Genomic DNA, 17,548 nt, shown 5'->3' on the forward strand with positions numbered 1-17,548 from the left:
ATCAGTTTTTCTGGTGTTGGTTTGTTTTGGAGCATTTGTATAGCAATTATCTGAAGCTTATGTCTTTTTGTGCCATTAATTGTCCTAACATCCAAGAAGAATTTTAGTGCATGAGATTCTGCTATTTAATTTATGTGTTAAGTTAGCACGAGTTAGCCAATATCCATGGTTTGTAGATTTATCAAACAGTCTCAGCACACTAGCAATATGCATCTTTTATATAGCCCTTGTTTTTTTTCCTATACAAGATTGTGGTGATTGACAATAACAAAACATTCCTCATAATTTCAGAAGTCCATTTTTTGTCCAATGTTATTTTACCTACCTAGTCTAAATCTCAAAGCTGCCAGTGGTCCACCATGAAAAGAAAGTGCGAGCATATCTGTCCCCTCTGGGCCTCCATCCAAGCCAGTCGCCCATTGCAGTCCTGCCAGGCCTGCAGAACAGCGCAGGTGCTGAGCTAGTCTTAACGTGGGAGCTGAAGCTACCTCCTCTGATACGAGCGCCATATTTACAGGTGCCAAGCCCACATCAAAGCACATCAGCTCCTCCTGTCCTCCCCCTACCATGACAACAGCCCCAGCAGGGTGCCAGGCGAGGAGGGTGGCCGGCACGGGGCATGAGGCTAGGAAAGAGATCCCGCGTCGTTGGTCGTACAGGACTAAGGAGGAGTCACTTAAGCCAAGAAGCAGAGTGGTCTCAGAGGGGTGACGCGAGCAGGAGACTGGGTGAGATGACAGCGGGATTCGGGTGACTGAAAGGCGGTGCAGGCGTCCTCGTGCACATTCATACACACAGGTATCAGCCCAGGACTCCTCTCTGAATCCCTGAGGCCCTGCAGGTAACTCCACTGTTAGGACCTGGTAGGGCTGGAGCAGGCTGAAGCGGCAGTCCAGAGGGTTGCCTTCAGTGTGGACTGAGCTTAGGACCTGAAGGAGAAAAAAGTTAGAGAGGACAAGGGAACAGCTTCAGAAATAATGGCATGAAGAGAAATTTCGAAGTTGAAGAAAAATGATCTTGTAATCTTGTTTTGCACGGCTATATCGTGGCATGTAATGTTTCCACAGGAAATTGAAGCATGTGTGAAGTATCATGGTACGCCTGTCTACAGACATCCCTGGTGGAGGCTTCACAGTTTGGTCTGGCAAATTCCTTTCTGAGATGGAATCTATATATGAAAATTAAGTACACATATTCACAGAGGATGATTTGTAATAATAATTTGCTTGACCCAAGATGCCTCATTTGCTGTTCAAACTTTCTGTTTACAAGAGGGAGCCAATCAGAAGACAACTGGATTTAAATCAGCACATTTCAGACCGGACATGAACTGTAGGGGGCCACCAAGGCCCAATATGAGGAGAGGATTATTTTAAACAGTGAATCAAGCACAGCTACTGTAATAAAGGGCAAGAAGAGCAATGTGGAGTTTGAAATCAACATAGTCCTCCTTCCTGATACAGGCATGCCAGCATGCTGAAACAAGATTTGAAGGATGATGTCTTCTCTCAGTGTCGAGGAACAAAAACATTACTGTAAACTTTAGGGGAAGAGGACTGCATCTACTGTAGATCAAGTGTATTTTAAAAAATGTTTTTATTAGTCTGTATTCATCATCAAAGATCTTTTAATTTTTGTTGCTGTTTTAACATGCTCTTCAACTTGAAACCTGTTTTGTGCTGCAACTGTTATTGAACTAACCTGTTTTGGAATAAAACGGCAGAGACAAAGACAGAACACGTGAGAGAAAGACAGAAATGAGTCATGCCGTGGCAGCAGCCCCAAACCCCCTGGAGATGGAAGAAATGGAGCCTTCCATATTGCTCATAAACACCCAGCTGTCAATCAAGACAGCTAATGATAAGAGCTCTATTTTATCTCAAGGTCAACAACATCTTCTCCCTAAGCATGCCATGGCTTGGCACATAATGATAAACAACCTCCTCTGTTTACCTGTGTGAGGAGCCAAGAGCTCAGCAATAGACATGGCAAATGACAAGAAAAGGAGCCCTTTTCACTGGATACATGAAGAAATCTTGAATTTTTTTGACCAGTGGTCAAATGCAAAATGTAGATTATTTCTGCCTGGCCTACAACCAGTTTGCGTGGGTACAATGGTCCTGCTATGCAAACAAGCACTGACATTGAGGGAGACAGGCCGTGTCACGGGTGGTAGTGTCGATAAACACCCACAAGAAACCTGGAACAGTACGTGGATGACAGGAGAACACAGGCTGTACTAAACATCAGTCCAACAGTTACACAGTCACTAAAAGAGCTTTTTAGGAAGGATTTCACCTTACCAAAGCCTCTATCAGAGCCCTGCATTGACCGTGGCAGCTTTGGCTAAATGAGCCCATTTCTTTTCGCCGTGTAGACAGAAAGAAGGATCGGCTGCCTGCCTGCCTTCCTTTCCTTTTGCAAAGCTGCTCGGCCCAGTTTTTTGGCAGGCATTGCCAAAAAGGGACTTAGAGGGAGGAAGGCAGGTTTTTTTTGCCTGCCCATGGTCTACAGCAGGAGAGAAGCAGATGACTGTCCTCCTGAAAGCTTTTTTTCCTCCCTATAATCCCCCAGAGCTAGCTCCTGCTGCACCCCAGGGGGTGGGTGCTGCGTGTGAATGTGTGTGTTTATTTGAAGCAGCAGGGTAGAGGGGCTCAATTCATGTAAAAGGTGGTGTATCCTGGGGCTGGTGCAGTTCTCTGGATAGCTTAATTTCTGCAAAGTGACACATGCGTGAAAATAAACTAGCACACAAATGCATAGCAGGTGAGGGTCCATCGTATTCACCCTACAGAACGCTAGACTCATAAGACCTACCTCAGTGCCAAAAACCGTGACACCCCCCACCCTTCAACTACATCGCATCCTTTCAGCTTTTCATCGCATGCCCGGCTTGCTAGTGCCCGCTGCCTGCTGTGAGCCTGCATGCCACCATGGCACCATCGGGGGGCTGAGGTGCAGCTGACTCAGCTCCGTTTCACCTGACAGATGACCCTCCAAGAACAGGGATCAGAGGGCAGAGGCAGCTAAAGTTCTGAGCCAACAAATAAATACTACATGGGCGGATTCAACCTGCAGCAGCCACTATTTACATTTTTAAAAATGTACAATGTGCACAAAAAACATGTATGACGTGAGAAAATAACAGCATGTTCAACCCAAGTTGGGATATTCATAACACAGCTGATGATAATTGCTATATTACACTCTCAGCCCCTCTATAAATATTTCTGACCAACATTATTCACAGTTTAAATATTAAACCAGCTTTAGCACCATTGCACATAATATTCATCATCTAATCCTGCTCTGTGGCACATTTAATTCAGAATTGGTATCAAGAAAGTAAAAGAAAAAGATTAAAGTCACTAGAAAAGTGGATTATGGAAGTCAGAATCCAGGCTACTGAACTGACTAGTGTTTCAATAGAGACAGTGGCTGTGAAAAGTCCCTGAGTCTATCAATCCATGAGGCTGCAGGTCATAATCCCATAACCCCCCCTCACCAATGAAAATATTTAAGTTATTTAAGACAGCAGTCCCCAACCTTTTTTGCACCATGGACCAGTTTATGTCCGACAATATTTTCCATGCACTGCCCTTTAAGGTGTTGCGGATAAATACAACAAAATAAAACCAGTAATTGTACCAAAAAAAAGAAGATTTATTTATAACACACGGGAAAAGACCCAGGGAAACCGAGTTAGCGATTAAAACGATAAAAAAAATAACACTAAAAACCGTTAGAAACCCTGAAAACCATGAATTTCACTCCCAAGCCTCAACTCTCGTGGCCCAGTACCAAATGACTCACAGACTGGTACCAGTCCGTGGCCCGGGGGTTGGGGACTGCTGTTTTAAGAAGTTCAAAAACACAAAGATCAAGAAGAAGTGGCAATCCTGAACAGTTGACTGCTGAAGTGAGCAGATGATGGCTCCGTTAAACTGTAGGAGGTGATTAGCTGCCGCAGTGTGAGCCCACTAGGGGAATAGTGGGCTCACAAAGATGCTCTGACTTTAGGTTTATCACACAATCACGCTCTCTCTATTTGAGTGGTCTCATCCATTTTCCCCAATCTTAATGTGATGCATATGCTACGACCTCAAACCAGTTGGACACCTCAAGGAGATTTTTGACTGATTTGTTGAGAGTGCATTATTGGTACATTCATCAAAACATTAAGGGGGTAGCATCTCTTGGAAGAGTGGTCTTCCATCCCTCCAGTACTGTGTTTGGTTATATATCTGTCACTCTTTTGTATTTCATATAGTTACAATGAATATTCTCATGGAGTGCCGTCATTTCACCATTTCACTTTTTTATGCATTGACCTGTGTATTTAAATATGTTGTATTTACTGGCCTTAAGTATAATAGTGCCTCAAATATTTTAGTGGATGCATTTGATAGTGCTAAAAGCGACATTCAGTGCCAGAAGCACCCACACTCCTACAGCCAGTGTAGTTGCATTGTAACTCCAGGTAATCTTTAAGTCGAAGGTACGCCTCATATTCCATCATCTGGACTGAGCAAAGTCAAGCAAAATGTCCCTGAAGGCAACACAACTGATTAGGAGATTTAAGAAAATTCAAGACTTGCAGGGTTATGGAGGTTTCTGCCTTTCAGGGCCAAAATATAATCTTGAAATGCTAACATTACTCTAAAGACCAGAAAGGAAGAAAGACAAACGATAAAACTGTTGACCTGCAGTTGGCTGTGTGATCTCTACAATAAGATGTAGGTGATGTGTTACTCTTTAGATTTTAAACAGACTTAGCATAGCACAGTAAATATTTACAAATCACTGGGACTTCATCATTTACAAAGCCAAATCTTTTTCACCTCTTTTAACAAGCTGCCCTTAAACAACAATCGACCTGTAAAAAAGGTGTAGAGATGTGTCGTAATGTGTCCAGAAAAGCAAAGCTTTGTTTGCCTGTGAACTCTTCAGAGTATATTGTGGCATATGAAGGTACAGCATTCCCTGAATCTGGGAGCATAAAATAAAAAATGATGAATCAGGTCAAGAATGAGAGTGAGCAAGTGAGTGAACAGATGTGCAAACGAGAGACAGAGAAAAGGGGATGCAGACAGAAATATGTAGAAAAGATGATGAGAAAGAGTGGAAATGGAAAAGAATAAAGAGAGGAGAAAGATGCAAAGAGAGCAGAGACAAGGAGAGAGGGAGACAGACACAGAGAGCGAAAGAAAGACTTCTAGTAAGTAGCTTTCTCCTGGTTATTGGTTTCAGTGACTGGTCAAAACTATTCTTCTCCATTCTTCTCCTCTCTCTCTCTCACCGGCACCTTTTTTCCCCCTCCATGGCGTGAAAGATAAAGCGGACGGGCCCAACTGTGTGGCTGGCCCTTGTTCACAGCAGTGGCCTTTTGAAGCCAATTTTCCAGCTCACGGAGCAGAGAAAGACAGGGAGAGACGGATAGAGAGAGACGGAGGGACTTGGAGGAGAGTCGAGGGATGAGGGGTGTTTGGGGAGGCGGAGGGGGGATAGCTGGGTGGGACTGGGGAAGTTTTAGGTATGTGATTTGGGGTTAGAGTTGAAGTACTGATGTGAGAAAATGCACAGGCACAGCGGGATTACGAACCAAAATATTCCTCATACCTTCCCCGGCTGAAAATAACGGAGGGAATATCGTTCACTGGACGCAAAACTGTACCAGCAGTGCTCCCAGTGTGATGTTTAAAAAGCAGCGGAGCTTGGGGGTAAATCGACACTTTGGATTCAGCACCAGACCCTTTCATGGTACAAATTATTTTGCAGTGCATTTCTGAAACGTGCTTTAATTCTTCATATTAAGACTGCAGCTTTTAATTTTTAAGGAGCAAGTCTTGCCAGCAATCTTGCTTCAAAAGCACCCTTACTCTTCATCACAGTGTTCTTGAAGTGAAGAATAAATAAAATATAGATTAGAAATTATTTAATTTCTATTAATTTTTTTTTTTTTGCTCTACTCTTAAGTCAAAAAATAATTAAAAGACAGCACAAATCAACAAACAAATGCAGATCAAACAACTACAGACTGTTTGGTGACAGATAACAGGATAGACATACAGTTAAAAAAAAAGTGTTTGGAAATAATCGGGGAAAAAAAGCAAAAGCAAACAAAACATTCATCTCACTTCATTTAAGATTATTCAATTCCAGGAAATGGCTGATTTATGTGTTTGTTTGGAGGGGGAGGGTGTATAAAGTATGAAGGAAGGATCATTAAAAATGTTAACTGGCTCCTGCATAAAAACCAACTGTGTATGTTTTCCTCTCTTTACCCCCCCACGTTCCGTGGCTCCACTTATCAGCATGAGGAGGGAGGAGGTGGTGAGGGGGGTATACGAATTAAGACCACATAGGGAAAGAAATCAGACTTTTTTAAATGCCGAGACTGGCTAGAAAATTGGCTTAGTGCGGCAGATAGCGAACTGAACAAAAGGAACATATATATGAGCTTGAAGTGATTGAAGTAGCTGGCGTCGCCCGATGTGTGCCCAGCATTTGATTCCCGCTACGGCTCTTACATAAACTGCTCGCTTAATTTCACACCGCGCATCTGAAAAATGACAACAAACGCTTTCATTAGAGAGCGATGGCGCAGCCCCATGAAGAGACTTTAATGTTCTTGAAGCGAGGAGGAAGGAAGGAGGAGAAGGATGAGAGAGGGGGGGGTGTTGAAGGAGACACAGACTAAACTAGGTGAAGGAGTGTGATAAATGTGGCGAGCATTCCAAAAACAAGAAGAAAAACCAGCAAACAGCATCTGCTTTGATTATTTCAATATTCATGTACACCCCCCCCCCCACACACACACACACACACACACCTCCAATTCCTCCCTCTTTCTCTGCTGCGTGAATTTGTTTTCCTAGCGTGCGATTGGTAACGCTCATTTTTCCTCCTTCTCCCTTCTCTCTTTGGTGTGGCGAATATTTTGCATATGCTTACTGAGGTACACGTACCGGGGTTAGAGTTAAGCCCGGTTTGGTAATTTGGGATCTTTCATCTGCTTTCGGCACGAGGCCAATCCTACACTGACACAGAATCGGGTCATGGGTAGGGTTTTTGCCACAGGGCACGAGGATGTGCGTTTCAGCCTGTGCGTGAATGTGTGGGCGTTCTCCTTCACGCTGTACCACAGCTTAGCTCTCTTGCTTTTTTCATATGGTGATGCATGAAGGTGCAACACAGAGGTACCACCCTTGAGGTGACTAACACACCATCCCCAATCCCATCCAGAATAACACAGGTCTCTCCTCAAATTCAGCAGCTTTGTTGCCCCTTTTTCCCTCGCTGGTGTCTGGTGAGTGTGTCTGCAAGCTTCCCTGTGTGTGAAACTACAAAAATATATGGGATGACTTTGTGTTACTGATACTGAGAGCTTCAAATAAAGACTGAAAAGTATTTTATAAGTATTTACTATATTTCATTATGTGTTCATGTTACTAAAATTCAACTTAGCCTTCCTCTAAAAATTCCTAGTTCAATAATGAGAGCATCCATCCTTGCCAAATCATCAGCTACCATTATACAAAATCTACTGTGAACACTTAGGAAGTATGAGGATTTCTGCACTGATTAATTAATCTTCATCTCAGTCATGAACAGATGGACTTAATAATCAATCACACTTTAGGCTTTAAGAAAACATGAATGTCTTTGCAACTTATTTCAAAGCTACTTGTAGTCAGGTAATTTAACTAAGAAGTTAAGGTAAAAGACATATGTGGTTTGTAGAGGTGAACAGATTCTTTTATAGAGAGATTCTAGGTGCAGCTAATCGGTGGCAGGGTGGGGGTCTCAGGATCACATCTCCGATTTGGTTTTGTTGGCTATGTCGACTGATGACTTCCAGCTTAAACCCGATCGGTTTGCTGGTGGTGAAGTGGCGGGGATGACAATTAGCACCTCAAGTCTGAAGCGAGGGAAGGCTGTAGGTGCTCACTGCAGTTTGGGAGCAGTTGTTGCTTCAAGTGGAGGACATTAAGCATCTATTCCTAAGTGGGGGAAGAGTATTGAGGTTTTGCAGACACATGACCACTAACCATGTGATCTTAATTTGTCCACCATTTTGGGCATGTGACAATCATGGTAGGGTCAAATGACTAAGCTCCTAATCACACAGGCCTAGAAACTGGTCAGTGACCCTCTGGCAACCACTGATGATTAGGGAAAAATGTGTACTCCTCAGCCAGTCAGGAAAAATCTCCTTGCAATTTCTTTGGTTGCTATTGCTGCATTTGCCTGTGGTTTGCATGGAAGACTCTGCTTTGTCTACAACCACTTGTATTGTCTTGGCATTGCAAACATTTGTTGGTTTGCATCGCCCTTTCCAAGAAGTCAGCAAATGTTTGCACATATGTAGGTATCCAAAGCAAAGCAAAGCACAGGAAGCCGCTGCAATCTGTTAGCGACCAAAGCAATAAAAACAATGTTTTTCTCAGCACCGTTTGCAACAGCCAGCAACCTCCAGGAAGCACTCGCCAACCAGTTGTGCGATATACATGTCACGCTCATGACCAGTGATTGTATCAGACCCAATATGTTGGACAACTATAGCAAGACTCTATAGCAGGAGACTGAAATATGGATTGTCTGCAGCAGTGTGGCTGCTGCACCAATCTATTGCAGTGAAGAGAGCTGAGAGAGAAGGTGAAAGTGTAGATTTTCTGGTTGTTCCCACCCTTACATAGGGTCATGTGCTGTGGGCAGTGACTGAAAGATGAGACAGCATATAAAAGCACACACAGCTTTAGATATAGCATCAGGAGCTTGTTCTGTCAGGAGGAACTCAGAATAAAACTGTGACTCCAGGTCAGAAGAAACCAGCTAAATGCCCCGTAGGTGAGGTGGATTGTGAGTGATGTCACTGCTCAAATCCACCAGCCATGTCAACCTCAGTCATCACTTAAGATGCTTGAATTGCTCCACAGGGAGTAGGAGCTTTCTTCCCAAGAAAACGATGGGAGTAATCATTTTCTGCAAATGTATTCACACATAAGTCTGATATACCCGCAGTAACCCCAAAAGCATCCAAGACCAATTCATTAACCCTCTCCAAACCAGTAAAACATTGGAATGAGCAAAGACCATTACCGCTCTGGTTTCCCTGTAGGTAATTGTCTTTCATAGTTTTCATTCCACAACCTTTTCCTCTGTTTTAATGAATACAGGGTTTGTTCGACTGCTTACATGTGGTGTTCATTGGAACCTTTATTAAGGTCTTAAAATCCAAACAAGAGGTTTAAAGTTTTGAGCGGTTTGACTAAACCTTTATCATAGAATTTTGACAAGTTGTACTAGGAAATGCACAGTTGGAAATTCCCTGTGTTTAATGTAGCCATCATAAGTATACCTGTGCTATGCTCTGTGTGTGTGTGTGTGTGTGTACCTTCAGGCCTTCAGCAGGTGAGCAGCTGATTAGGACAAGGTTATTCCTGTGTGTATCTGTGGGAGTCCAGGGCCATAGCTCCTCACTGGACTCATCCTGGTTCCACCAGCAGAGCGCCACATCCTGGACACTGTTGAGACCTACATGTCTGTGGAGCCTACGACCACACCCGCCCAACTCCACACATACCACCTGGACACAAAAATACAAAACAGTGAAAATGGGCAATTAAAATAGTAGGAAGACAGAGATTCTTGAAGTTAGAACATATTTTATGAAGAATGGGAAAGATATGCGAGCATCTCAGTGTTTCGCTCATTTGGATTCACCTTCCTGGCCTGTTTTAAAACCCGAGGGCTCTGACACTTTCACGGCTGGAGCCCCTGGTGCCTCTGCTGTCCTTCCCCCATCCTGTTTTTGTTGATGTCTAAGGTTGTTTTTTCATCTTCCATTATTAATGTCTGTGTGCGTTTTGTTCTGTCGGGCTTGTTGTTTTAGTGATGTGCATATTTTTTGGGAAGGTCCGCCACGCTCTACGGGCCACAACAAAGAGACGCACAGTAATGAGCTCTCGTGGCGCTTGGGGGGGTGGGCGGGTTACACACATTCACACAGACACACAAATAGACACACATACATAAATATGTGCATGTATGTATACAATCATTGATTTATAAAGTAAACAAACACTCTTGGATAGACACACAAAGTGCAGGTACACACACACAGCCCCATATTCATACAAACCTTTCATATATTCTTTATCTTCAGCCATACTCACTAACACAAGGAACCAGAGTCAATGGCTAATGCGCACACATTAAGAGACACACACACATCCATGACCTCTGTCACTCTGCAGAAGAATGGCTAAAACCTGATAGGTAGAGGGAGGACAGAGGTGAAGGAGGCAAAAGAGAGAGGAATAAATGGTGATAACGAATTTTAAAAAAGCTGATTGTTTGGGTTTGGAGAGAGGGTTAAGAAAGGCAAGTGAGGTGAAAGCTGCTGTCATGCACTATAGCTTCAGGGAAATGAGAATTGAGGAATAAAATAAAAGCATGAATTAATGAATGAGTGAAGGACGAAACAAAAAAGTGCACATGAAGAGGTTAAAAAGAAATCCAGATTAATTAGATCAGTATCAGTAATAGATCAATGAGAGGTTTGTGCCAAAATAAATGTTTGAAACCTAGGAAAAGAGCAGTTGTAACATCAAAATCACCCTAAAAGGGCATCAGCAGGAATTTGGGAATATGTCTTTAGAAAATCAATTACTAAAAACATGTCTCAACAAAAGAAAATGGTCTAAAAGTCCCAGAACATGCAGAAATTAGTAAATCGACAAGCTGTACTGTATGAGTGGAGCAGATTTGAGAGTCAGTGGTCCATGTCTGCCCTCCTTGCCCCCTCGGGGGGGGAAATTTGCTTTGGACACAGAATACGCCTGAAAATGATGGAGCTACATCCGATGATAAAGGGAACAAAGAGTTGCTCCAAACAGCTGAACGGGAGATCACTGACAGATTAGAAATGGAAAAGAAAAAATAAAATCTGAAAATCACTGGGTTAATAACACACTCTATCTCTACCCCCCGTATGTCCCCTCCATCCCTACCCATCTCTTCGCTCTTCTAGGTTTTTTTTTCTGCTGGCGTTTGCTGGTCAGCAATAATCAAAAACCACTTTCTGTGGGCCGGATTAGTTTAGCCCCCCCCTCAACGCCCCCTACTCTTCCTTCTCCAGCTTAGCCCACTGGACCAGTGCGGCGTGTACGCGTGTGCGTGTGTGTTGTAGGGAATGGGCAGCTGGGCATATGTGTACACATGTGTGTACTGGTCGCAGGTTGCATGCATGTATGTGCACATGCATTGACAGAGGTGTGTTGGATGTACAATATGGAGTGGTGGGGGTGATGCGGGGGGGTGTCTTATCAGGACTGTGCTTCTGGAGACAGACGCACAGCAGCAACGATTGCTTTTACACACACTGACACACACACACACACACACCCCCACACACACACCCCCCCACACACACACACACACACACACACACACACACACACACACACACACACACACACACACACACACACACACACACACACACAGCCCTTAACAAAAGGGCCTGGCAGTAATGTGATAATGCCAGGGTTAGCGGTTAGCCAGCTAGCAAAGGAGGACAGAGTGTAGTTTTGTTTTGTGGGAAGAACCGTCCTACACATAATCAAGCATATTACTAACAGCTAAAAAAAAAACAAAAAAAACACCTTCAGATCAGAGGGAGCCCAATACACACCTGAATGGAGATTAACAGACAGGAACAGGGAAGTCGCAGAGCCAGAGTCAAACTGGGAACATGTGAGCTATAAAGGCTACATTCTCATGATAATGTATATTGTATTGATGTAATACTAAACTGAACCAGTTGGAGAAATATTTATGACTTTTAATCCATTTCCCACCCTCATTTTCTTGAAGTATGTCTCTGAAAACAATTTTTCCGTTTGACTGGTCTCATATGTGCTGATTCATGTCATGTGTACAAATGGAATATTTTCCTCTTTCAAAGCATGAAAAGAGCAGTTGGTGGTGGTGTGAATCATTTCATTTTTTACATCACAGACCACAGTTGGAGGCCTACATGGGACTTCAACTGCTTTACTCTAATTGCCTTATTAATTATCATTAGAAACTGTGTTAGGTTTAGGTAGTAAGAGGTTTTTTGTTAGGTTCAGGATATATGTTTATGTTTTATAAACTTCTTAGTTAGGTTTACAGAAACATCTTATTACATCTTATTAATAAACATTTTATTAGTTGCAGGGTGACACAGGTTACAGTCTGGATAAAATACATGCAAAAGACATGAAACATACTTCCCACTGAAATGCATTACATTCAAATTCATTCTAACTTCACAAAAATGAAATAATTTGTGTTCGCGATCATGAACAGATTTCTTTTTTTGTAACCTCTTCACATTTTGCCACAAGGCCGAGCGTTCAACCTCATATTTAAGAAAATGTGATGAGAAAAATATTGGATTAATGGTTTATTATTTACAGCCATTTAAATAAGATTTAATTTTCACATCTTTGTCAAAATCCATAGTGATGGTCTACAGATTACAAAAATCATGCCACCGTCCATATAGATTGAGAACAGACTGGAGGAAACTATTCTTAGTGGACTTTCCAAGCCAGAGTTGGTAATTTATCTAGCTGTCACAGGGAGAAGGTCAATAACAAATCAAGGACCCAGCAGGTTCTGACTGAGCTTCAACATGTTTTTTTTCTTTCCTAGCAGCATTTTCATAGTTATTTTTAATGGCATTTCCTCTCCGGTGTCCACTGAAAGGACATGTAACTGTTTTACTTAATCTCAACAAGAAAAAGTACCCTACCGAATGTGAAACTGATCCAAGAAAACACTCTGGAAGTGTTTCCCAAGCAGCTGGCTACATTGAGTGCACTTTTTCTTTTTGGCCTCCGTTTTATTTTATTTTTTAAACACTTCTCCCTCTCTTTTTGCAATCATCAACCTAAAGACACACATGCTTAAGCACACACATTTCTCCATCAATGCGTTACCTGTACCTTGATTTCAGAGGGTGAGAGTTTGTCTGTTCGCCTGCCAGTCTCTGGGGAGTTCTGGGTCTTTTTGTTCAGGTAGACTGCCGCCACTTGGCTCTGCTCCAGGAAGGACAGCAGAATCAGCCTATCGCTCAGCACCGCTGGCAAAGACATCGTCACACGAAATGTCATCATTCAAAGCAGAACAAAAAAAACCACCACAACTGTGTGCTATTGAGGAGAACCATATTATTAGAGCACAATTACAGCTTTTACTTGTAAACACATGAGAAAAATGTGGAATAATTTAGTAGCAAATCTGCATGTTATGATTCATCAAGTTTTTCTGATTGTAAATCTACAAAGTCTGCAATAGCTTCATTAATATTCATCATTAATCACTGACAGCTGGACACATCAAGTAATAAAGACTGGGCTTTTTATGTGGAAAATATCCAGACCTATCCTGTTAGCTTCCACACTGTTAACTCTGCAACCTGTACAGCGTCCTGGAGATCCTTTCTAAACATTATGCTCTCCTTACACTTTAATGCAGCTTATCACCCTTCATCGGTTTCCATTAGTTTTGAGCATCTGTCTCACATCCCGTCAATAATTCTTCCTTCCTACTCTTTCCTTTTCACCTAGTCTACTCGTTTCCTATCTCCACCTTCCTGCATCCCCCCCTCCTCTGTATCTCTTCCCCTCCTGTCAGTGCACTGGAAGCTCTAAGGCCTTTTTGTGGTAGAAGAACACACTTGATCCTGTTCAACTCTTCAGGAGCTGCATGGAAACGCTGATTAGCAATTAAGCCTCCCTCTCCTTCAAATTAATCTGTTTATGAAACCAATTAAATGGAAAGGGTGGGGGTGTTGTTACACATGCAGGATATCTGCTGCTTTGAGTTGAACGAGTAAGGCTGCACCCCGAGATTCAGAAATCTAACCAGCAATTAATCATGGTATGTGTGTATTTATAAACGTAGGGTATTGGTACGATTACACGTCAAATTATCCTGTTGTGTGAAAATTTCAAATTAATATGCAAATATTCACGTGCGAAGAGAAATGCAGAAAAACTAGCATTTTAAATCAGGTCAACTGAGTCAGGTTGTCCTCATGTTGAAGTTGGATTATAAAGCATTCGTAACTAAAACTGGTTCAAGGCTTAAACCATTAAAAAACAAAACAACAACAACAAAAAAACCCAGCCATTAACGATGCCTTAGCTTTACAAAACAACATTTAATGCAGTAGTAAGCGTCTTTGTAATAGATTATAGACAAATCGAGTTAAATGCAGTTTAGTATTGATCTCGATGGGTGTCTATAAACGGGATTAAGATTAATCCCATTCATTTCCAAATGAAGGAAGGGATGTGAACCCAGGCTGTGGCCCAATCTGGGACCAGGTGGCTGATTTGGCATTAAGAACCAGACCTTCATGACCCACCCGTGAACACCCCAGACGCACACACATTTTAGACACATTCAAATCTACCATTGCAGACAAATGCACGGATAGCTACAAATACATTCATACAGACAAGCCTGCAACCACGGTTTATGCATGCATTTCTACACTCAGTAACACATGTAGAAATGCATTCACGCCCACAAGCATACACATGGCCCCACGAAACGTACTCAGACAAAATGCACACACACACACACACACACACACACACACACACACACACACACACACACACACACACACACAGTCCCCTAAATCCATTTAATGCCATCTCCTCAGCAGCATGTTGACATAAGAGGCCAATGGGCTTAACCAAAGCACATTTAAACAGTGGTAAATGAAACCGGCTATGAAAAAAATCACTTAAGGATGCTTAATCGTAGAGCATACGCGCAGCTTGGCCCAGCCACCGGCCAAAGGAAGCTGCTAATACTTTGATGGTGTAAAATGTTTGTAATCTGCAGCTCTTTATGATGCAATCAGAGCTCATGGTAGGAACACTGTCGTAACCAGCATTCAGGATGCAAAGTTTAACAAAGGAGTACGAGTGTGCTTTGTTGCTTTGTGAAATAAAAACAGACCTGGATGCAGTTGCTTTAAGTACCAAACCTCACATTTAGCTGAAACCATGCAAATCAAAGGGATTTTCGTTTGCATACAAACACCAAAAAGCTTTTTTTCTCTCCATTTAGAAAGTTGTCCAATCCCGTTCAGACAATGAAAATGAATTCTTTGGCATTACGCAGCGGCTTAGAGTTTAATTTAAGATTCGACTACAGCTGCAATATTTAGCCAATTAATTGCTTGGGTAAAAGAAAATGAAGGAAAAGTATTTTCATAATTGTCAAGCAAAATGCCAAATATTGTTTCTCACAATATGAGGATTTCCTGTCTAACACATGACAGAAAATCATACACTTTGGGCTGTAAAAGGCTGGCTGCGGGAAGTTATGGTTTACTTTTCATGCATTAAACAAATAAAACGATGAAGAAAATAATATTCACATTAACTGATGGTGAAAAAAATATCAATATGAGCAGCAATTTAAGTAAGTTTTCAACTTATCTGACATGGCAGTAATTTAGATATATATAAAAAAAATCTAACACACGTTGACCTCACATATGTCCTTACACAACAAGAAAAACCAAAACACACAGACACACGCATATAGGAGTTAAAACTGTAATTGTAAACTGTTTTAGTAACTGTACATTGTAAGCATTAGATGGTGTGATCCACTAAGGCTCTCTACTCTAATTGTCTCAGGCTAATTTAACAAGTGGCAGATGTGAGAACCTCTAACCGACTGCACCACCCTGAAAACACGCACGCACGCACACACACACACACACACACACACACAATCCCCGGAACCCACCCTCTCACAACCATTACTCTAATAATTAGTGCCTCTGAGGCTTTGAATGGAGCGCAGCGGGAGATGAGTTAGTGTGTGTGTACCTGTGTGTGTGTCTGTGTGTGTAAATGTGAGTGGACATACAGAAAGTGTTTGTTTGTCTATAAGAGGGTAAAAAAATAAGAAATGAAAAATCTGTAATCGCAAATGTATGCATATGGGGACAAGTGTGTGTATGTCTGTATGCCAATTTGTGTGTGTGTGTGTACTATGGGGGCTTTATCAAGTGTCTAGAGACCCCGGGCGGAAGTGGGGAGGGCGGTGTTATGAACAAAGAATTGATACAGAAAGAAAGAAATAATTAGCAGATTTGGGCCGGTGTCCACAGCCCTTTATTCTCTCCTGCCAGGTCTGCAGAGCGAGGGAGTGCAGCGCGAGGGGGGCGGTACTCCCTGGAGGAACGCGCGATGGAGGGAAAAACACTGATGGATGCTCTTAAGGGAAGGCCCCTGGACACACACAGCACAAAAGGATTTGCCCGCAATTAGCTAGCAGAGTCGCCTTGCTCACCTGTGGCACCTGTTATGTGTGTCTGAGTTGGCGCGTGTGGCGCGAGAGAGTGTTTGCGTGACAGAGTGGCGAGGAAAGGGTAGACGGTAGATGCATGTGGGGTGAGCAGGTGTAACTGCGGCGTCTATGCCGCCGCTGTAAGAGAAAGTGCGAGGTATAGACGTCATTGTGGTTTTTATAAAACTGAACATTTAAATGCTAATGCGTTCGCATTTGTTTGTTTGTTTGTTTGTTGCTGTGGGCAGAGAGAGGTTGTTTGTGTTTGTGTCCGTAAATCTGCTTAAAGCTCAATGAACCTCTGGAATATTTAAATCACCTAAAAAACAGAATTTCTTTCAGTAAATTCAAAAATAAAAACAATACACCAGAAAGCCCTTTGTTTACACTATAATGGGCATGCCGGTTGCAACAGCACTAATTAACATCAGCAGCACCAAAGTAACCAATACGACAGTCAAAAATGTCTTATGATGTTAATTGTACACTAAAGGCTCCCTGAATGTCTTGGACCAGCTGATCAGGGCTGTCAAACCCAGTAGCACTTAGGGCCACTAATTAAGGGCCACAAATATATAGCATTGAAACACTTTAATTTAATGTAAAATGCATGTTCCACATAGCCTAAAGACCTTCAGTCAATACAAACGCTGCTCATCTTTCATACCGTTTGGTCAAGCAAAGAAATTTCTTATTATACCTTTACAATAAAGCATATAACATACATCAAACTGTACTTGCTTTAAATGCCTGAAACATAAAGCTACAATCACTGGACTTTAAAAAACAAATAAGTGTCAAACTCATTTTAGTTTGACAGCCACATGAGACCAGTAAGATTATTCACTTCTAAGCTATAATAAAAAAGAAACTTCTCCAAATTGCTCCCCTTTAATTTAGTGTAATTTAATGTTCAATATACCATCCATTTATAATACTAATGAGCCTGAGAGTCTTAAGAAAATGAAGTGTAATTTCAGCAATACACCAGTAAGTCTGGGGCTTACACTTCAAGAAAAAAATGTGTTACAGATTACTCTATTTTAAGTCATCCTAGTTTTACAACGGTGCCATCGTACAAAAAACACAAACAAAAGGAAACATTAAGCTACTTAACTCATTTTCTACGGTGAAGAAAAAGAACTTTCAGTTATTTAATGGAATATTAGAT

At 42.1% G+C, this 17,548-nt stretch overlaps 1 protein-coding gene across 6 annotated transcripts in view; it reads right to left on the reverse strand.

The window, feature by feature from the left end:
- wdpcp (WD repeat containing planar cell polarity effector) overlaps positions 1 to 17,548 on the reverse strand; it is an 88,454-nt gene that overhangs the window by 32,725 nt on the left and 38,181 nt on the right. For all 6 annotated transcript variants that reach the window (XM_086258901.1, XM_086258898.1, XM_086258900.1 and 3 more), the window contains exons 8-10: positions 12,999 to 13,135; positions 9,398 to 9,589; positions 326 to 929 (exon numbers count right to left, since the gene is read on the reverse strand). In XM_086258901.1, coding sequence (XP_086115027.1) covers positions 326 to 929; positions 9,398 to 9,589; positions 12,999 to 13,135 — 933 coding nt within the window. The remainder of the gene's footprint in view (positions 1 to 325; positions 930 to 9,397; positions 9,590 to 12,998; positions 13,136 to 17,548) is intronic.

The sequence above is a fragment of the Aulonocara sp. 'chitande type north' Nkhata Bay genome, linkage group LG13 (genome assembly GCF_057382095.1).
Source record: "Aulonocara sp. 'chitande type north' Nkhata Bay isolate Kocher_YH1m ecotype deep benthic linkage group LG13, A_spYH_male_GT1.1, whole genome shotgun sequence".
NCBI lineage: Eukaryota > Metazoa > Chordata > Actinopteri > Cichliformes > Cichlidae > Aulonocara > Aulonocara sp. 'chitande type north' Nkhata Bay.